Source organism: Elaeis guineensis, chromosome 8 (assembly GCF_000442705.2).
Source record: "Elaeis guineensis isolate ETL-2024a chromosome 8, EG11, whole genome shotgun sequence".
NCBI classification, from domain to species: domain Eukaryota; kingdom Viridiplantae; phylum Streptophyta; class Magnoliopsida; order Arecales; family Arecaceae; genus Elaeis; species Elaeis guineensis.
Window position 1 is genome coordinate 18270810 of NC_026000.2, and position 23534 is coordinate 18294343.

The 23534-nt window shown below is 37.9% G+C and overlaps 2 protein-coding genes across 2 annotated transcripts; both read left to right on the forward strand.

Moving 5' to 3' along the window:
* The first annotated feature begins 10352 nt into the window (after positions 1 to 10352).
* On the forward strand, positions 10353 to 12837 carry LOC105033750 (zinc finger BED domain-containing protein RICESLEEPER 2-like). Its single transcript, XM_073242829.1, is given in 3 exon segments — positions 10353 to 12522; positions 12613 to 12680; positions 12789 to 12837. Coding segments are annotated over 2 exon segments (2037 nt in total). The 5' UTR covers positions 10353 to 10538; the 3' UTR covers positions 12666 to 12680; positions 12789 to 12837.
* An 8528-nt stretch (positions 12838 to 21365) lies between these two features.
* Positions 21366 to 23190, forward strand: LOC105049938 (cocosin 1). Its single transcript, XM_073242830.1, has 4 exons — positions 21366 to 21713; positions 21828 to 22089; positions 22183 to 22590; positions 22695 to 23190. The coding sequence occupies exons 1-4, from the start codon at positions 21433 to 21435 to the stop codon at positions 23070 to 23072; spliced, it is 1329 nt and encodes a 442-aa protein (XP_073098931.1). The 5' UTR covers positions 21366 to 21432; the 3' UTR covers positions 23073 to 23190.
* The last annotated feature ends 344 nt before the right edge of the window (positions 23191 to 23534 follow it).

Sequence of the window (23534 nt, forward strand, 5' to 3'; positions counted from 1 at the left end):
AAAAAATTTCATTACAAAAAATTAAGTATTTACGATGAAAAAAATTTTTATCATAAAAAGTTAAATCTTTTGCGACGAAATTATACTTTTCGTTGCTAGAAGTAAATTTTTAACGGCAAAATTTTTTTCGTCGCTAGAGTTTTTATTTTTTTATGATGAAATAAATTTTTTATCATCAAAAATAAAATTATTTACTATGAAAAAAATTTCATCGCTAAAAATTAAATTATTTGTGATGAAATAATTTTTGTTGTAAAAAATACAGTTTTTGTGATAAAATTTTTTATATTTGATGACGAAAATATTTCGTTGCTAAATGTTATTTTATTGAAAAAAAGTTTAATTTTTTACGATAAAATTCTAATTTTCACTGTTAGAAGTATATTTTTTTTAATGATGAAATATTTTTTTCATTGCTAGAGTTTTACTTTTTTACGATGAAATAAATTTTTCATCATCAAAAAAAATTATTTATGATGAAATAAATTTTTCATCGCTAAAAATTATCATTTGTGATGAAAAAATTTTCGTAATAAAAAAATATAATTTTTGCGATAAAATTTTTATATTTGGTGACGAAATAATTTCATCGTTAAAGATTGTTTAGCTAGAAAAAAAATATTATTTTAGGGCAAAATTTTACCCCAAAATGCAAGATCTCCCTCTCGCTGTCCCACGCCACCGACACATCGCTCCCTTCCTAGTCGAGCTCGACGCCGGCCGTCGTCCTCCCTCCCCGATTGAGCACGCCATTGATCGGGTTGAAGTCCTCCTCGGTCGGCATCCTCCCTCCATGCCACCGTGCCGAATGTCGCCGATCTTTCTCTCGCTCTCTCATGCCGCTGCCATCGGTCCTCTTCTTCCCTCCCTGATCAACCTCAGCGCTGGCTGTCGTCCTCCCTCTCCGGTTGAGCACGCACTGACCGGGTTGAAGACCTCCTCGATCGGCATCCTCCCTCCATGCCATCGTGCCAACCGATTTGCCCATCTCTCGCTCTCTCATGCCGTCGCCTTCGGTCCTCTTCCTCCCCCCCAGTCGAGCTTGGCGCCGACCATCATCCTCCCTCCCCGGTCGAGTGTGCCACCGATCAGGTTGAAATTCTCTCCAATCGGCATCCTCTCTCCATGCCACCGTGTTGGTCGAGTCGCTCGTCTCTTGCTCTCTCACACCGCCACCACCGGTCCTCTTCCTCCCTCTCCGATTGAGCTCGACGTCGGTCGTCGTCCTCCCTCCTCAATCGAGCACGCCACCAGTCGGATTGAAACCATCCATGCCACCACACCATCCGAATCGAGGCCACTGCCATCATCCTCCTTCCATGCCATCGTGCCGGCCGAATCGAGGCCATCACTGTCATCCTCCCTCCACCACTGCCATCATCTTCCTCCCCAATTTCTCCCTCTCCCTCCCTCTCTCTCTCCCTCTCTTCCTCTCTTACGGTTGTTCCTTCGCCATGCCGCCATCACCATCACCACACCATCGCTGCCGTCACCGTCGTCCCTCTTTGAAGTCCATCAGGCTGCGATCTCTTAGGTATATACGGCTCTCTCTGGCTCTCTCTGGCTGTGTCTCTCTCTCTTACAGTCCATCTGTAGGTCACTGCCGTCGTCGTCGCTGCACAGCCATCGGTGTCCGCTTATCTCGATACCCATCTCTCTCTCTCTCTGTAGGTTCACGGAAGAGTTGGAAGATCAGACCAAAAAATTTAATTTTTTTAAATTTTTTTAAATTTTTATAAATTTTTAAATTTTTGTTCTTCCTTTTTAATTGATTTTAGTCATTAGGCATGATTATTTGTTGTTCTACTCTGAAGCATAGATCATGATCTGAAAATAGTTTAAAAATAATAATAATAATATATTAATTATAGCATAACAAATTTATAAACCTTAGAATTTTTATTCGAGGATAGCATGCATGAATCAATATTTATCCTTTAATAGAAAAAAAATATTGGTGCTATACACACTATCCTCGAATTATCCTTGTGGACAGTTTGGGCACGTGAAGGAATTTTATATTGCATACCATGTGCTTCAACATCGGAGAGTTTTGTCAGTATTTTTGGTCATATTCTTTGGATACATAGCACAATTTTAGTGTTTGTGTATCTGAAAAACTACGTCGAAATATTATCGAAATTTTTTTGGTGTAGAAACATGTATTGCAATATTAAATTCTTGCGTTCCTGAATGGGATAGGATTATCACCTTATAGACAGAGGATATAAGGCGTTAGTCAACTATTATTACATAAGATTGATTGTATAGTTTGCATCATAAACATGTAGGCATGGATCGTGGTTGGATGTCATTGTGCGACAAGTTCTGTCTCGAGTATATTGTGGGTGTGACGTCTTTCATGAATGTGGCGTCCAAGCACACTAGAGAAGATGGGAAAGCTCGATACCGTGATACCTTAGTCTCTCATATCAAGGTAAGAGTTAACTTCGAATGTCTTGCACATCATTACATGATCCATATTATTTTTTATTATATAGATAATTCTTTATTATATGAATAATTCTATATATTTGCTTTTTATTATGATGAATGTTCAAATGTGTAGGATAATATTAACTTTGAGGATTGTACCGACGAACAAGTGATGGCATGTATTCTCAAAATGATTGTAAATAGATATAGAGATCGACGATGTAGGCTTCATAAATACTGCAATGAGCTGTAGGTAAAGGGGATTGACCCTCTGACCTAGCCTTATAGAAATTGGGCCGGGTTCAATGACGATTGGTGGTGGTTATGCGAGCATTTTAGGAGTGAAGCATTTCAGGTATGTTTAGTGTTTCAAGTTATTTTGATATTGTTATGTCCTTTATTGGTTATAATTATATATATTTTATAGCGATGATTAGAGGTGAATAAGATGAATAAGAGTAAGATTGATTCTATTCACATGCAAAGAAGTGCCTCTTTTGCACAAAAAATAAAGAGAATAGTACGTAACCATATTTACAATTATACTTTATAAGTTTTTATTAAATATTTAAATTATTTTGATATTTTTTTTCTTCTTTTTTTTTGTTTGAATAGGGACTACCTAGGGTCGACATCTATGATAAATTCTATTAAAATAAGAGTGGCGAGTTTGTGATCGAGGAGGTGAGGCAGCATCATGTAAGTATCGTTACTCTACATTTTGAACACTTTTAAAGACTTTGAAATAAATTTATGGTGTTATTTGGTCTATTGTAAAGGAAAAAATATTACAATTGAGAGAGCAGGCGACGAGGAAGGTTGGATTTGACAGTGATGCTGGATCGCAGCAGGTTTATTCGATAATAGATGATGTGATCCTAAATGCCATCCTCGGACGGTAGCTAGGATCTAGGCATAGCATGCGATCAAAAAGATCTCACAGTTCGTCATCCAACTGGTCTGATGATGTCTCGATGCAGAGGTAGTTAGGACATCGATGAGCATGATGCAGGATCAAATTACTTACTGGATAAATCATAGTCAGATGCTTGAGAGGATAGTGACTGTGATAGTGAGATGGATCGATATCGATGCCTCTGAGTTAGCACCTCTACAGCCGCATGATGCCATCTCGCACAGCCATTGTGACATACATCGCGTCAGGGATCGATGTCTGGAGGAGGCAACGAGGCCAACGACTTTGATGATACATAGTTTGTAATTTTTTTAAATTTTAAATGATATATGAACTCTTATTTTTGTATATGACAATGATGATCATGAAACTTATTGCTATTTGGAATTGCTATTTGGAATTTAAATATTTTTATTGTATTAATATATTTTTATATAAAATATATTTGATCTGATGAAAATTTATATTTAAAAAGGTGCTTTTATGATAAAAAATAAAAAATATTTTATTTCATCCATAATCTAATTTAGTGAAGAAATATTAATTTTATCATAAAAAATAATTAAAAAATTTTGACAATCCTAAAATATTTAAATTTTTAGTACATATTGTGATGAAATTTTTTATTTTATCGCTAAAATTATGATGAAAAAAATTTTAATCGCTAAAAATAAATTTTTTCATCATAAATTTTATTTTTTTAAATTTTTTTTAGCAATAAATTTTTTTTTCATCACAAAATTTGTGACGAAATTTTTTTTTTGTCGCAAAAATTATGATAAAATTTTTTTCATTGCAAAAATTATGATGAAATTTTTTTATTGCAAAAATTATGATAAAATATTTTTTTCATTACAAAAATTATGATAATTTTTTTTATTGCAAAAATTGTGACAAAATTTTTTATTTCATCACAAAAATTATAATAAATTTTTTTTGTTGCAAATTTAGTGACAAAATTTAATATTTCATCGTTAAATTAGTGATGAAATTTATTTTCATCGTTAAATCAATGATGAATTTTTTTTTTGTTACTAATTTTTATCACTAAAATTAAAAAAAATAATAAAAAATTTAAACGAGTAATAATTGATTTTTGACAATGAACATATTTTTCGTCATAATTTTAGTGATGAAAGTTTATGCTCTTGCAGTAAAAATATTTTGTCACTAATGCTGCAAACTTTTCTGTCGTCCGATTGACTGCTTTTGACAATGAAATAAATTTTTTTTCATCACTAAGATTTTTTTCTACGAGATTTTCTCTATAAATTTTTAGCAATGAAAATTTTCGTCACTAATAGTTTTAGTGATGAAAATTTTATCTTTAGTGATGAAAAAATTTTATCGTAAAAAATCAGATTTCTTGTACTGCAAGTGATACAAATAAGTTAAGTAATAGTTAATATTATATAATAATAATAATTTTCTTTATAATGATGGATAATAGTTCAAAAATAAGTTTGCATACATACATATGTGCATGCATTACACTTTTTTAGGGATCTGTTAATAGGGTTATTTATTATTAGAATTTGGTATTATTAGGATGGTGGACCAAGAGCAATGTCTCGACCCATGAACCACATGCGAACTAATGCCACATTAGTAGTTGATCTCAATGATCAATGATCTAGTATGATCTAAGATGTTACTAGCGGCAAGAATTCATCCTTTTAGTAGCAACTATCTTGTAGCAACTATATAGAGTCGCCACTAGTGCTGTATTTTTTGTGATGACTATTAAAATTTATCATTAATATTAATCTTTTTTATGGTGGTGAAAGATAGTGGCGCCCCTGTCATGAAAGCCATAGCAACCTCGACCGCCATCTTGCTCCCATTTTCTCTATGCTTGCTGGTCCTCTACCATGTGCCCTTGGCCTAGTTTGATAGGAGCCCATAGCAAAGTGTGTGATAATTTGCCGAACAAAGCCAGTACCATGTTAAGAAGCTAAATGCCCTCTGGCATCTCTTCTCGACTACACTCCGGTGGCTCAGACAGATTGTTTCATCATCCTCATCATCCTGCCAGCTCAAAACAGCTAGTGAGTAAGGCTGCAAATGGATCGGATTGATCTATGATCCGACTCGACTCAATTCGTTTAGACCCGATCCGACTTGCGATAAAAAATGTATAGGATTGGATTGGGTTCTAAAATTAGATCTGTTCTATTTTTTGGATCGGATCTATGTTTACTGAATTCAGACCCATCCTGATCTAACCTAATCCATTTCATTATATGGGTTGATTTGGATCTTATGTTTAACGACCCAAACTGAATATTAAACCCGAATTCCTCCTCTATTAGAATGGAGACACTCAATCATGGGCCCCCTATTATTGGATCTAAGAGAAATTCTTTGTGCACCGTGGGCGGTGTAGAAAATCTGATGTGGAGTGCACTACTTTATGTGATTGGTCCATGTAGCCACTGCTTTCCAATGCACATTTAATGCTTATAGTTTTATTTTTTTTAATTTTGAATAATGAAAATATCCCTACTCCTTAAAAAAAAATTATGATATCTTATGTACATATTTTATGACATCCGACATGTAGGAAGTCATAATTTTGATACAGGATGTTATATATGCTATGGGATATCATAATATTTTTCAAAGAGTAGCAGTATTTTCATCATTCAAAATTTTTAAATAAAAAAATAGAATTACAGCATTAAATGTGTATTGAAAAATGGTTGGATAAAAATATCCCTTCTATATTATGACATTCTGAATCATATTATGATATCCTGGGCCATATTATGATATTCTATATATAGGAAGTCATAATTTGATGCAGGATGTCATAATATACCACAGGATGTCATAATTTTTTTCAAAGAGTAGGGATATTTTCATTATAAAATAATTTTTAAATAAAAAAGTAAAATACAGGCATTAATTGCATGTTGAAAAATAGTGGCTACGTGGATCAATCACATACAGCGATGCACTCTACTTCGGATTTTCTGCAGCACCCATGGTGCACAAAGAATTTTCCTTGAATCTAATCCTCAATATTTATTGTAATTTTGTTTGAATAACTTGATGTATAAGTTATTATATAGATGGAGTGTTGGGTGTTGATGACTTAAATTCAATCCACAGCAACAAAGCCCATACATGGAGAAGCCCATGGTGCGTAAGCCCGCAGGCCCAGCCCGAGGGTGCACAGGCCCATAGCCCGTGTGCGAGATGTGCGGCCCAAGAGGGAGCGAAAAGTCCAGGGGTGAGGCATGGTCCACCGTAGGCCTTATGCAGTCCATGCACGGATGCGCACAATCGAACGGCTACAAGTGCGGGCGAGCGCGATCAAGCGGCCACAAGTCCATGTGGGTGCGATCAAGCGGTTCTGAGCCGTTTTGGAGTCCTGACAGGAGTTTGAGTCCGAGCAAGAATCGTATACGTGACTTGGACATGGCTTCAGGGCCTTTAAAAGGGACAGATAGCCAGAGGATCAAGGTGTGGTGGCCAAAGAGTCTTCTTGAGGGTTTTGAGAGTTTTTTTGGGAGTCTATAGCTTCTTATTGAGAGACAGAAATTTATGAGAGTAGAGAGTGTGTATTCTCTTTTCTATATTTGATTTTCTCTCATAGTAAAGTTGCATACCCCATGGAGATAATCCTCGAGCTAATCCACGTTATTTGATTGTACCTTTTGTGTATCTCTCTTCTTCCTCTTATGATATCTATATCATCACCAGCATTTGCGATCTTATGTGGAGATCCGTATTTTACACTCGTGAGAGATCCTCCCAATAAATGGTATCAGAGCAAAAGATTATCCTGATTGTGGTAGTATTAATTGAGGTTGAAGAAGATGGAAAAGATAGACTCAATCAAGATAAATATTAACTGGTATAATAGAAAGAGCAATTTCTTCTTATGATAAGCGAAGCTGAAGAATATACTTATTCAACAAGAGGCTCATCCAACAAGATTTGATTGATGCTCTCTTATACGAGGAGAAACTGACTATCATAGAGGAGAAGGATTGAAGCGGCTCCAGATGTAGGCAATGAGCACGATCCACTTATACTTGATAGATGATACGATGATCCATGTGCTTAGCGAGACTTCTCCGACAGCGATGTGGACAAAGCTCAAGGAGATGTACATGACGAAGTTACTCACCAATGCTCTCTTCTTCTGAAAGCAGTTTTACCAACTTCAGAAGAGCGAGGGACAGAGTGTGAGGAAATTGGGCGAAGCTCAACTTATAGATCAGGGCAAGATCTGTATCGGATCTCAGTAACTTTCAAAAGATCATCATTATTCTCCTCAGCATTGGTAAGAAGGTTAAGAGAAGATCAAGGTGTTGGTCTTAATTTCATCATTTTTTACTTCTTTTGAGTCTTTAATGGCTACTCTTCTTATAGAGAAGAGCATCATCAAGATAGATGAGATCATTTCTGTACTTCTCTAGAATGAGATTCTCAAACGGGAGAACCAAACTTCGAGTTCAGGCAGTGATTCGACTTTGATGGTGACTGGAGGTGGTAGTGGCAAAGAACAAAGTGACAGAGGATCACAAGGTGAGCGGTCCAAATCTAAGTCGAGGGACTTCAGCAAGATCAAAGATTACTGATGTGATGAGTTGGGGCATCGAGTCAGAGATTGTCCACAGCTCAGAGATCAGATGAAGGCTACTACGGTGGCGGTCCATTGTAGCAACACTAATGAGATTGATTATATGCTTATAATCTCTGATGAGGTATCTACTTCTTCTCCTCAGTGAATTTTAGATTCGGCTTGCTCATATCATGTTTGTTGTAGAGAGGAACTATTTGACTCTCTAGAGAGTAGTAAGGACATTGTTCATTTGTCAGATAGATCGAGCTATACGATTAAGAGCATTGGGACAGTCAGCTTACAAATACATAATGGGGCAGTGAGAAAATTGAACGAGATCTGATACATGCCCAATTTCAGGAGTAATTTGATTCATTAAGTAGACTGAATTTAAGCAGCTACAAATAGGGAGTTGATGATGGAATCCTGAAGGTTGTGCGTGACAGTAGGGTTGTTTTGGAGAAAAAAAAGTGTGAAGGATACTATCGCTTGATAGAAAGCTTAGTACCAGGTAGAGCTTCAGGTGCCAAGGAGAGCTTAGCATGAGGTGGAGCTCCAGGTATAGATAGATTGGACACGAGATGAGAGACTCGAGAGGATAACATGTGATGTCGTAGAGTAAAATTTCTATTTCCACAGGATGCTACTCTGAGCAGATCTCAGGTCAGACAAGTCATAGCACATAATGAAGATGGGATCGAGCAGTTTGACTTGACTCCCATATTTAGGGCTGGAAGTGGGCTCGGGCCAGCCCGGCTTCGGGCCGGTCTTTGGGCTAGGCCCGAACAGTTCAGGCCGGGTTTTGGGCTGACTTTTAGAGCCCATTTATCTTTCGGGCCGGGCTCGGGTATACTTTTGGCCCGGCCCGGGCCCGGCCCTGGCCCGGCCCGAAGTTCAGCTCATATGTTCGGCCCGAAGCCGGCCCGAATCCAGCCCGTATTATTCCAGCCCAAAATTCCAGCCCGTGCCTAGCCCATTAATCCATACCCAGCTGGCCAGCTCTCCCTTAAATTTTGGTTAACTCAGTAACTCTTCGACTCTTCGATCTTCCGACTCTTCCCAAGAACCCAAAATTTTCTTTCGATGCCCTAGCCGCCAAGCATCGCTGTCTTCGTCTTCTTCATCGCCGACAAGGGTATCTCATCTTCTTGCATCGCCTACAACGGTGTCTCGCCGACAAGGCCATCGATGTTCGTCGAACTTTCAGGTGGCCTTCATTGTCTTCCGACTCCCATCTTCCACTAAAAAATAGAGATGGACGGCAATGCTCAGGCGGAGAGATCCCTCATCATCCTCCATCTTTCGATTTTTCTCCATCACCAACTCCAAGATTTCGTCTTCCCTATCTTTCGATTTTTCTCCATCTTCTGATTTTTATTTTTTATTTTTTATTTTTTCAAAGATAGGATAGGGTTCTTGGATTCTCATGTGATGTCCACATTTAGAACTTAGCTGTTGCTTGAAAATATCATCTTTTAGTTTGCATTCAGATTTTGGGCCGAGTATTCAGATTTTTGTTTCATATTTTAGTTTGCATCTAGACCTAGTTCTGTAACTTCTGTTGCATGTTGTCAAGAATATGAAAATATGGTGGACTATTTGCTAACTTAGCCGATAGAGTTGGTAGGGATCAATTCACACAGAGAAGAATTGGACCTGAAAAATTCTTAGGAGAGGTTTTATTGGATCTGTTAGCGAGATGACTGGCTTCTATGTCCTTATCTGTAATAGGAGAATATCATCTTTCCTGACTTTTGCTTTAACTTTCGATTGTCCGTTTACATGTTCAGGATTTATAGATGTTTCAATCTGTTGTTGAATGATTTTTACATCTTTCCTAGCTTGTTTAATGCTGGACGTATTATTGAGAATGATTTTTACTCTTGGATGGGGATGGCATTAGAAATTATTCGAGCAATACCCATATTTGGGTGGTACTGGGAAGAAAAGAGATTCTACTAATTAGAGGTAATTTTAGGATCATAAAATTTATAGAAGTGCTGGATATGGTGGCCTTCGTGGCTCTGTCAAATTGGCTAGCCTTTAGTATTGCTATTTTTATTTTATTTATTTATTTATTTAACAATTACAATGGTTGTTCATTTCACCTGAACTTTGGATAAAAAAGATCGGTTTCTGGGTAGATTGGAGCGTCAGCCTGTGGATATAAAAAATTAAGAAGCCATAGAATGCAAGTGAGGCAGGACTGGGTGAGCTATTCATTGCTATTTTGAATTATAAGCAAATGATCTATCCTATTGAAGAATAATGATTGTTACATTTTCTATGAGAGTTCATCATAGGAAATCACTAGATCATTGTCAATGCTACATGAGAATCTAAAGTAATGTTACATTTACCCATAAATTTTTATTTTTCGTTGAAATCCTCATTATGTTTCAATGTTTCATCTAATCTTTTAGATTTTTGACTGATATCAGGCACCATAAATTTTATATTCTCTTTTAGCCACGTGCTGCTATAGTGGTATTAAGTATTGGTTGATCGGTTTATAATGCTTTTTCTATTGGATTTTTTATTTTGATAGTTTTTGATTTATACTGTAATTTGATATTAAGTGGTTCTTTTGAGTAATTTATAATATTATTTATGCAGATTGTTGTACTGATGTCTGAATCTAAAATGGGTGAAAATGAGACTGTGGAACATATAAGGAACGAAGGTAACAAAAATGAAGATAATTATGAAATTGATTGTGACAAAAATTCTAAGAAAAGATCTTGGGTATGGACTCATTTTATCGAGGAAAAAAAATCTGATGGATCAATAGCTATATGCAAATATTGTAAAAAGGCATTAAGTGATAGTATGAAAGGAGGAACAAGTCATCTTAAACGGCATCTTGAAAATGTTTGCAAGAAATATCAAAAGAATCCAGTTAATCAAATGTTGATAGTAGCAAGTTCAAAAGATTCGGTGAAGTCTTTTAAATTCAATCAAGAAGAGAGCAGAAAATTGCTTGCAAAATTTATCATATGTGCCGAGCTTCCATTTCGTGTTATTGAGCATCCTGTTTTTTCAGATTTTATGAGATCTGTTCAGCCGTTATTTAATATTATTGGGCGTAAGACAGTAAGAAATGACTGTATAGCTTTATACCAAGCAGAAAGGAAAAAAATATTTGATACATTTAAGAAATTAAGTTCTCGGGTTAGTTTCACTACTGATATTTGGACATCAAATCAAAAAATTGGTTATATTTCTCTCACGGCACATTATATTGATTCTGACTTTATTCTGCATAAGAAGATAATTAGTTTTAAGAAACTACCATACCCTCATACAAGTTTTGCAATTGAAGATGCTATTGGAAAGTGTCTTCTTGAATGGGAACTAGATTCTAAAATATGTGCTATTACTTTAGATAATTGCTCTACAAATGATGCTGTAATTAGAAGGATTCAAGATCATTTTTCTTACGGAATGTTATTTAATGGGGAGTATAGTCATATTAGATGCTGTGCACATATATTAAACATTATGGTTCAGGATGGGATGAAAATAATTCATGAAGCTATTGAATGCATAAGAGAGATTATTAGATATGTATCTGCATCTCCATCTCGAATGCAAGGATTTAATGAAATTGCACAACATATGAGACTTCCTATTAAAAAAGGGCTTAATTTGGATGTTGCTACAAGATGGAATTCCACTTATGAAATGTTGACTGATGCAATTACTTATAAAGATATTTTTATTAGATATGCAACTGAGCATTCATGCATATGCCCTAGCAATGATGAATGAAAATAAGCTGATGTAATTCTTAAATTTTTAGAAGGCTTTCTAGATGCCACTAAAGTATTTTCTGGTTACAAGTATCCCACATCTAATTTCTACATAAAAGAAGTTTGGAGAATTTGGGCTTTATTGATGAATGAGAATGTTGATACCAATGATAATTATGATATACTAAAGCAGTTAACAAATGAGATGCAAAAGAAGTTCAACAAATATTGGTCTCAGTGCAATATTTTATTGGTCATTGCTTCTATTTTGGATCCGAGGTCAAAGTTGATATTTATAGAGTTTTGTTATCAAATGGCATTTGATGCAGAAGAGAGCAAGAAGAAGATTGATGATATTCGTGCTTGTCTTTATAAATTTTATAATGAGTATGCAGATGCAACAAGAGTGCAGGTGCAGCCTTCTATAGGTTCAAGTGAGCTAGCAGCTGGTTTTGATGGACAAAAGGATATAAATTCAGTTTCTACTTTTAATTTGAGTAAAATAAAATTTGGCATGGATTTTGTTCAGTTTAGAAATCAAAGTTCTTCGAAAAGGCCAAAAAGATCAGAGCTAAATAGTTATTTGGATGATGATGTACTTTTTGATTTGAGGGACAAACAGTTTGATATCTTGACATGGTGGAAGAGCAATGCAGTAATCTATCCTATATTATCGAGAATGGCAAGAGACATTCTCGCTATTTCAGTCTCTACTATTTCATCAGAATCGGCATTCAGCACTGGCGGTAGAGTTGTAGATCAGTGTCGGAGTTCATTGAGCCCATCTACTGTTGAGGCCTTAGTTTGTACTCAAGATTGGCTTCGTGAAGAATATGATGAAGGTATATAAATATTTTAAATTTATATTATATTTTTTATTTACTTATAGTATTTATATTTTGAAAATTTATGATTGATATATATGTTAACAGTTACAAGTAGCTTAATTGCGGATGATGGCACCCCAGAGCAAGCCAAGCAGTAAAGTTGGAACATGGATGTAATATTATATAAGCATCTTTAAAATTTATTTTAATCTATATGAAGTTACAGATTTTCATATTTAAATTTTTTCATCTTTTAATTATTTAGTTTATTCTAAATACAGATTTTGATGACGACGAATGAATGAAGATGGAGGTTGCTTCTTGTATTTTCGTATAAGCTCATCAATCTCTTTCTTTTAATTAAAAATTGGTGTGTGACAAGTGTCAAACGAGATGGGCACTAATGATTGATCTCATTGCCAAATCAGCTCAATAAACAGATTTTTCTTTGGGCACTAATGAGGCTATTCCATATGAATTGGCTGTTATTTTGCAGGAAGATTGTAGTGGGAAAATTAGGGAAAGAAGACTGTACTAACAAGGAGATCTACATGCAGATTTTGTTCAAACTGAGAGAGGAGTTTAGAAACCTGTCCTTTTCTTGCCTCTAACTTGTACCACTGTCAGTGCAAGTTTGCAACAGAATTTTCTTAAGTAAGCTGTAATCATAGCTTCTAAGGCTATCTTTATCGTTCAAAAATTGTTTGCCTGTTTTTATTTTCCCGATATTTGTAGTAGTAGTTTGGTGGCCAAGTAATTTCTTACAATTCAAGTAATTTCTTACAATTCAGCAATTAGATTTCTTGTGCTTGAGAATTGAAATATTCTGGTAATGAACATAATTTGTAGTTAATAGGTTCCTGAAGGACTGGGTGCACATGAAACATGCTGAAGCTCTTTGGTCTGCTGCCTCCTGTTCTTCTTTATTATAGCAGCTTCAGATGGTAGGAATATGTGAATGTTTTGACACTGCCATTGTTTTATAATTTTCAGCAAGTAGGAACTGCATTATGTAGTTTTATCTGGGATCTACAGAATGAACTTCATTTCAGAAAGAATTTTAGTAAATATAGAATAGTGATACAAACATTGTAATACCTCCCTATGTCACTATGTAATCGTTGATGTCAATTATTGTGATGTTAAGTTGTTCATCATTGTTTTAAGACAAATCATTTGTTTCAGATTTGAATGCTTTTATTAGTGCTAGTAATGGATTGGATTTAGGTCTCGGATCTGAATACATATTCAGTAATCCAGATCTATCATCTATATCCAATCCTTAGAAAGATTGATGGTTTCTTTACAGGTTCCAATCTTCACTCAGCCCTCATGTGCGTTTTCAGTTCCAATGAATGCTTGGTTTAGCAGCCCATGTTAATGTCTATACACACCCTTGGCTTTCTACTGTTCCATTGATAGCATCACCTACTTATCTTAATATGAATTCCCAATGTCCTGATATGCAGGTTGCTGACCTTATTACTCCCTCTTGGACATGGAATGTGCCACTTCTTGCTTCCTTGTTTTCGGCTGATACGATGACACAAATTTGTGCTATTCCTCTTGCACATAAGCTCTTGTATGGGGCAACCCAAAATTGCGTGCTGTGACTTTGCATGATATGGCCCAGCTTTCCTATCATTCTCATTCTACTGCATCTTTAACCTTTTCCTGGATTTGGAAGTTACAAGTTTTGCCTCTAGTCAAATTATTTTGGTGGCAGCTTTTGTGAAATCGGATGCCCTGTAAGGCTTATTTAGCTCGTTGTGGACTAGTGGTATTAGAGCAACATTGTGATCTATGTCCTAAGCAAATTGAAGATCTTCAGCATATTATTGTGACCTGTGTTGTTGCTCAAGAATACTGGTAGAGGCTTTGTTCTATGTGCTCATATTTATATTTCTAGGTTTTTTAATGTTTTAGTAAACTGAATCAAATGAGGCACCTGTACAGCTGCTGTGAAAAACTTGGAGTCAAAGGGAATCATCCACACATGCTGCTCTATTTTCTAATTACTATAGAAAAGTATTTGCTCTATTTTTATCTTCTATTGGTCTTTTCATGTATATTTGGCTGTGTAGTCTATAAATATCCCATGTATTGTGCACTTTATTTTAAAGTAATACAATAAAATTGTTCTTTCTTCAATTAAGTTTATTGCTTGAAATGGTATCAGAACCGATGGTTCATCATATTATGTGTTGTTGCTCAGCATATTATTGTCCGAATTCCTTGCCAGCATTACTTGATTAAATGGCAACGTCTTCAGAAGGGAATGGACAGAAGGTAGTCTTGGCATACATAGCTTGGCCACAAAGTTTTCAATCGCATTGCTTCCCTCCCATCTCAAGTAGTGCGTCGGGCTATTCCTTTTTCTGCTCACACAAATTCTGCATGTTACCAGCGAGATGCTCCATCACACAAGGTAAAGGCCGGCCCGATTAAGTTCGGGCCAGGCCGATTAGCTTAGGGCCGGCCCGATTGGGCTCGGGCCAGGCTCGGGTTTGGGCCCGGGCCGGGCTCGGGCCTCATGTTTTGAAAAATTTTCGGGCCGAAGCCCGGCCCGAAGCCCATAGAAAAATTACGGGCCGGGCTCGGGTAGGGGTGTGGCGCGACCCAGCCCGGCCCAGTTCCAGCCCTATCCATATTTGTCCATCCATGAGCAACTAAAAATTTATCCCAGAGCATGGGGACAAGATTATCCAAAAGCTCTTAAAATTATATGAAGGTCGAATATCAAGTCAAAGTGGAGATTGTTGAGTTTTAGCGCTTCAAATTCAGCCCACAGTAGTGAAGCCTAGACATGGAGAAGCCTATGGTGTGCAAGCCCATAGGCCAGCCTGAAGGTGCATAGGCCTATAGCGTACAAGTCCGCAGTACGTACAGGTTCGTAGCCTACGCATGAGATGCGCGATCCACCACACGATCCAGGATGGAGCGTGCGATCTAGGGTTGAGGCATGGTCCATCACAGGCCTTATGTGGTCCATGCATAGGTGCACGCGATCGAATGGCTGTGGGTGCATGCGAGCACAATCGAGTAGCTGTGGGTGCATACAGGCACGATCGAGTGGTTTTGAGCTATTCTGGAGTCCTAACAGGAGTTTGAGTCCCTGTAGGAATCATATATGCGACTTGGACATGGCTTCAGAACCTTTAAAAGGGGCAAATGGTCAGAGGATCAAGGTGTGGCGACTAGAGAGTTTTCTTAAGGATTTTGAGAATTTTTTTGAGAGTCTAGAGCTTCTTGTTAAGAGAGAGAAGTTTATGGGAGTAGAGAGTACGTGTTCTCTTTTCTGTAATTGATTTTCTCTTATAGTAAAATTATTTGTCCTTTTAAGGTAAGCCTTGAGCTAATCCATGTTATTTGATTGTATCTTTTGTACATCTCTCTTCTTCCTTTCTCCTGTGGTATCTACATCATTACCAGCATTTGTAATCTTGGACGGAGATCAGTATTCCGTACTCATGAGAGATCCTCCCAACATAGAGCAATGCAGCTTCCAATAGTGAAGCTTTTTCTTTTAAAATTAGAAAAATCCAGCCCATAGGCCCATCTTGAATATTAACAACCCACCCTAATCTACCGAGTAAAATGGCTTGATTTGAGGTTAAATGTTGGCCCAAAGGTCTATTCACATTAGACCTAAATCATGCTTGGGACAATGAGTTGCTCTTTGAGAATAGAAATTGGTTTTAAAGGAGAGTCTTAAAGATTATGTGATATCATTTTGAAAACAGAACATCAAATTCGACTTTTGTCAATTTAAATATTTGAGTGAATCTATTCGTGTATAGTATAGGTTGGCTTTATAGATCAAACCCAATTGGATCCAAATTTTTTGGATTAGGGGCGGATTATATATGGACCTGAATGATCTATGGGAGAAAAATTTTGTCTATGGTTTGATCTGACCTGATCCGATTTTCTATTGGATTGGGTTTAGATCCAATATTAGAATTTGATTTAAAAACTGAGTTGGATCAGGGGCACTCATAATCTGATCCAAGCTGACCCATTTGCTCTACTACCAGTAAGGAGAAGAGTGCATGATAATGGCATAGGAGGCCGAGCAGCATATGCCAATGCTCCAACTTGGGTGGCGATTTTTCATGACACCATGGGAAAAAATTGTGGGTTGAACTAGGTCCACGAGCACAATAGTGGACCACAAGGAGTTACATGTATTTATTTCCCATCTTATAAGCTGCTGTTGCTTCATTCTTCAGCTTGCATTTTGTTTTAGCTTTGCAGGCCTTTCTTTTTATAGCTATATGCGTACATTTGCTATAGTTAATAAACTGTCTCACACTTTTCCTACCAAAAAAAAAAAAAGAGCTACATGTACACGCATGCCCATATTGCTTTATTTTCCTCCGATTCTTTATTCATAATATTTGCACATGTTGCCCTGGGGTGGACTTTGTCCACCACTAATTAAGCTGGGGGATCTCCTCCATGAGTAAATTTTCTTTGCAATGGTGATACCACGTCACTGTTATAACCAACCAATCAAGTATCGGAAAAGGATGAAATACTGAAGAGATAGCATGGGATCAATGAAATATAAAAATTTTTATTGATTTATTATAAATTTGATATGATATCATCGTGACAACGAAAATTTACCCCTCCTCCACCAAAAGGACCAAGAGAGAGGCCTGTCTTTCACATCTTTCTCCTTCTTGGTTAGCTGAACGCAAATTGAGGTCCGCATTTGACTTACTTTCACATGCAAATTTTATGGGCAAGGCTGCACAGACGGTGGACCGACAAAACATTCACTCAAGTAACCAGGATAGTGACCCAGGTTGGATGGTCCTTGTAGATGCTTCTTTGCAGATCTGTTCATGCATATAATTTTACGGGTGCGTCCATGCATATAAATAGTTGCTAATATTAGTTTGTGATATCAGCGGTTTTATAAATTCACTCCTTTATGGAATAAAAATTATACATAAGTTCACTTGTATTCTACTGCAGCATGAGTAAAAATATGTCAAGTTCAACAAGCGTTTCTAATCAAATTGTAGATAATCCTAAAAGATTCTTGTATGACATTACATTTAAATCCTTAAGAATGGAGAATTTAGTCTCCAATATGTGCATATTCAGGCTTAGAAAAATAAGTTTGATGCTTAACACCCTAACAAATATAAAACTTCTATGTAAATTCTTCATTATTCTTCTTGCAATCAATTTAAAGATAAAACAAAGTAATTTTTCTTATAACCCCTCCAGGACAGAAAATTACACACAGAATCCCCAGTGTAAACAATCATCTACGGTCCACAAAGTTGTGGCATAACTTCGAACGATGTGAACGATCAATTTATGTATCATAAGAATTTCAACTTATGTTCGCATAGATAACCTAAATGATGTGAAGATTACATAAACAATCCCTGTTTGCCTAGTTCTATGTATATAAACGGAGATTATTACTCCAGAATGGGCTTGGATCGCATTAATGTGGCCCTGCGTTTTCCAAAACCCAATCAATGGGTAGAATTTGAAGGGTACTTGGGCGGACCCAAAACACCTGAGAGCCCATATATCATGGTAGTTTCTCAAGGATCTGTCGCATTGAAGAGTCCATATGCGTTAGCAGCCACTGGGATGGATTTGTACCATGGAGAAATTTTTTGTGCACCACAAACAGTGTAGAAAATCTGAAATGGAGCATACCACTATCCGATTGGTTTATATAATCATCATTTTTTAATACATATTTAATACCTGTAGGTCGATTTTTTCGTTTAAAAATTTTGAATGACGAAAATATAACTATTTTTTGAAAAAAAAATTATAACATCCTAGAACTTATTATAGTCCAAGATGTCATAATATGGTCCAAGATATCATAATATAGAAGGGATATTTTTATCCGACTACTTTTCAACGTGTATTTAATATCTGTAGAACGATTTTTTCATTTAAAAATTTTGAATGACGAAAATATTCTTATTTTTTAGAAAAAATTATAATATTTTGTGCATATTATATCATCCTGCGTTATATTATGACATCTTGTAGATAAAAATAATTCTTTTCTGGATACAGAATATCATAGTATAGACATAAAATATCTTAATTTTATTAAAGGACAGGAGTATCTTCATCATACAAAATTTTTAAATGATAAAGACATTAAATGTATGTTGAAAAATAATGATTATATGGATTAATGAGATAAGATGATGTATTCTATTTCAAATTTTTTACGTCATTTATGGTGCATAAAGAATTTGCCATGTAAAAGAAGGAAAGCCATTGCTGCTGGGTGCGGGTTGTACCTTTCGCGCGAGAAAACCACGGATCTTCTTTTATTCTGTGAACTGTCTGATTGTATTTTACATAGCTGTTAAAATTTGATATTTATCTTATGACCTGTATTACCAAATGGAAGAAAAAGCTTAGTGGGATTAAAAGCTATGCCAAATGAGATGCAATGATTGACCCCATAGAAAAAGATCGGTTGAGCGGGAATCTCCATCGTGCACAAAATAACGACCCATTATAGAATGCACAGTCAGCAAACAACATACTCCATGTATATACATAATAATGCATGTCTATATATATATTTGTTTACCAGTTATACACCATAAGATATGGTGCATCATGTTAATTGTCCATCATAGGATGGATCGTCGCAAACAATAAATGTCAGGCATATGTGTGTAGGGTTGCTAACGAATCGGACATGATCGAATACGCCACTGATCGGATCAACTGTTCCAAACAACTATTTAGTTCGTATTTGATTTGGGTTCGAATGTATTCGAGAGAACTCTATTTGAGATCAATTTCGTTAAGCTCGTTATGTTCAAATTAGACTCGAGTTCGATTCGTTTAAAATAAATAAAAAATAAATATTCAAAAAAAAAAAAAAAAATTATGCTGACTCTGTGCAAAACGACCATTCATATTTTACTGAGCTTTTTCGACCACTCTACCGAATGTCGGTATACTCCCTATCGTTGTCGGAATATCCCCTCTCCCACCACCGACGGTCTATGCCTCCTTGCCGAAGAGACCTCCGAACTATCGAACATTGTCAAGTCCTCCACTGTTGGCCCAATGAGGAAGTTACCGCACTGGACCGACCTCAGCTTGTGGCCTCCACAACCTTAACCATGGTAACCTATGCCTCTACATCGAAAATCTCGGCTCCGAGAGCTGCGACGACGACGGGATCGAGATCGAAGAGATCGGGGGGCGGACACTAGAGGAGGATGATTGGAAGCTAGAGGCACGATCGTGGGGGAGGAGAAAGAGGCCGCGGCAGTGGAGGATGGAGGCAAAGTTCCCACCGCTGCTGCTGTGGCTGGTGGGGCGGGATGGACGGCGGACCCAGTTCATGTATGTGGTGCGAAAGGATGGTCGGATCATGCTCACAAAGGTCTGGATCAAGCAGTCGGAGGTTCTCCGCGCCTCCCACAGCAAAGAGAGGCGGAGAGGTTGAGGGATAAAATTACATGAAATGAGGTTGTCTGATGGTTAGGATTTGAGTATATAGGTTGAGTGTGTAGACTAGGGTTAATTGATCCATTGATCACCATCGTCGGATCATTGATCCAATAGTGACAAACAAAGCCTTCTTCAGCCGTTGGATCAATAATCCGATGGTGATTATTAAGACTTATGCATATAATGCTATAATATATAATATATATTATATATACTAAAAAAATATATATTAAAAAATTTTTAAAAAAATAAATATATTAGTATAATATATAAAAATATATATAAAATATATAATATATTTATTTATTTTATCAAATTTTTATTGATTCGAATGCTGATCGAACAAAGATTTATTTTAATTTGGATCGTTAGGATATCGATTTTAAAAATTTTGTTTGCGTTTGGTTCTATAGTTTACCGCGTGAATCGAATACGACTCAAAAATAATTTAAATATTTTGATTAAATCGTACAGCAAACTAAGCTGGCAGCTCTATGTGGACGTGTGTGTATATTATGTGTCCATATATGTTCGTTTATGAGCCGTCCATCCTGCTACAGATAGTCCGCATGATGCATCCGGAATCACCCTCAGAAAAGATCGGTCATTCTTTTGTGGGAAGGATAAAAGCCCAATCCCTGGCTGCGAGTTTTATCGATCAAACAATGGATGACTTAAGAAGATAGGTATAAATGATGAGACCTACTTGCATGATGTGTGTCGCGCTATTTTGTTACATGACGTGGCCTTAAAGCTTTGTTTTCATTTTTTGTTAGAAGCGACGCTGTTTTGAAATGATTGTATGGAGCAGCTTCAACTGGATCAGGGCAAATCTCGAAGCGTATACACGGTGGATAACGCGCAATCGGGAATTGATGAAATACAGTGGTAATGTGGCGTGTCATCTATCGTGGGATCGCGGTCCATTGGATCTGATCCAAATAACAGTCAGGTGCTGTTTTGTCACGCGACGTGGCCTTAAAGTTTTGTTTTCCTTTTTATTAAAAGCGGGGCACGTAGCCCTTATCTTATGTCATGGTTTTTAAAAGGCATACATGCACGGCTAAAAAAGAATAATAAAGGGAAGGTCCTACCATCAATGCCTGCTGTCCAAAGCCCATCACAGGATCCTTCCAGAAAACAAAAAGCCATCGCAGGATCACTCTCGTCTCCAGCGTCACAAAGGTTGCTAGCTGAAAGACGTCGCCACGTAGGCTCTTCTTAGTTGCCTCTTTCTCCAAGACGCTGCCACGTACCCCTTTCATAACCTTACGCGGCAACATGACTTAAGAAACACCCTTCCAGCTGTCGTCCGATGCCACCGAGCCCATCGCGTGCCTCCAAACCGGATCTCCTTTATGGGCCTATAAATCCCGGCCCCTTCCCCTTCCGTCCTCGTCACCCAAACAATCGACGTACACTACCCAGAGCCATATAGTCCGTCTACTCATGGCGACCTCCACTGCCCCCTTACTCTCTTCTTTCCTCTGTCTCCTACTCCTTTGTCATTCTTCCCTTTCGCAACGCGAGTGCCGGTTGGATCGTCTTAACGCACTCCAGCCCACACGCCGTGTGGAATCCGAAGCTGGCGTGACGGAATACTTCGACGAGAAAGATGATCAGCTCCAGTGTGCCGGCGTGTCTGTACGCCGCCGGACGATCGAGCCCAACGGCTTGCTCCTTCCCTCCTACTCCAGTTCCCCTCGCCTCGTCTATATCCTGCAAGGCTCGTCGATTCCCTACCTTAATTTTCCTTTTCTATTTAATAATATATATAGATCTGCTGCAAAGAATGATGCTGAGGTGATTTAATTTGCATGGTGACGTACCGTATGTGTAGGAAGAGGCATCGGTGCATCAATAATGCCTGGCTGCCCCACCACATTCCAATCCGTCCGTCGATCGCAGCAGGAGGGGGAGGAAGGCTCGCAACGCCAGAGCTTTAGAGACGACCACCAGAAGGTCCACCGCTTCCGGGCCGGCGATGTCCTTGCAATTCCTGCTGGAATTGCTAACTGGTGTTACAACGACGGTGACACACCAGTCGTTACGCTGACCGTCTTCGACACCAGAAGCAACGCTAACCAACTCGATCAGAACCAGAGGGTGAAAGCAACCCAGTCCTTTCATCTAACTTCCTACTTAACTTTTAATCTGATGAGAATTTTCGTCTTATACTCGTTTCGATCAATATGTTAGGAATTCCAACTAGCTGGCAGTCAGCGGGGAAGCCAGCAAGAGAACACAGGGAAGAACGTCCTAAGAGGGTTCAGAGCTGATTCATTAGCGGCCGCTATTGGTGTTGATAGGGAGCTGGCAAGGAAGCTCCAACTCGAGGACGACCGAAGGGGAGAGATTGTCCGCGTGGAAAGAAGCCTTCAGGTGCTGAGACCCCCAAGTGAGGAGGAGGAGCAGGAGAGGCAGGAGAGTGATCCAAATGGGCTCGAGGAGACCTACTGCTCAATGAGGATCAGAGAGAACATTGAGAGGCCATCGGCTGCCGATGTCTACACTCCACGGGGTGGAAGAATGACCACCCTGAACTGCCATAAGCTCCCCATCCTTAGATTCATCCAAATGAGTGCTACAAGGGTAGTGCTCTACCGGGTAAGAAATGATGCGTCAATAATTTCCTACAGATATATTCGTTAAGCAGCGTGTAAAACCTATCATTAACCTATTTAATTATTTTCCTCGTTATAATATTGTAGAAAACCATTCTTGCACCCCATTGGAACATCAACGCCCACAGCGTGACGTACTGTACGGGTGGACGGGGCCGGGTTCAGGTCGTCGACGACGAGGGCAAAGCGGTCTTTGATGGTGAGCTTCGCCGTGGCCAGCTCTTGGTCATCCCGCAAAACTTTGCAGTGATAAAACAAGCGAGAGAGGAAGGTTTCGAGCTCATCTCGATCAAGACCAACAGTGCCGCCATGGTCAGCACGGTCGTCGGTAAAGCATCAGCTATCAAAGGCATGCCCGACGACGTGCTCATGCACTCGTATAACATCTCAAGGGATGAAGCCAGGAGGGTGAAGTATAAGCGGGGGGATGAGATGGCTTTGTTTACTCCTACTTTTGAGGCTTAATGTAATTGATGAGTGCATGGTAATCCTCCAGGACGCTATAGCCGGTTTTGCGACCTAAGTTACGTGAGGTTAAATAAACAAATAAATAAAAACTGGTGGACTCTTGGCATTAATTATATATGGGCAGTATTGATACTGGATGTTTTCTTGCCTAATTGAGTATTGACATGGACGTATGCGTTATTTTCATCAATCTTCATTATCATAGTGCGAACGGTATTGGCGGATACAAGTGGAGAAATGTGAGGTCAATTGACCGAATAAATAAAAATAACACACACAAAATTCATACACAGACATACATAGATAAAATAGGCCTCATTGATAAAAAAATTGATCCTATAAAAAAAATTACCCGCTCGCCCACACGCACACATGTGCACGCGCGCACACACATATATATAATAGTAGAAAAAATCATATTGATTTACGAAAAAGATCAAAATTAATCTCAAATTTTAT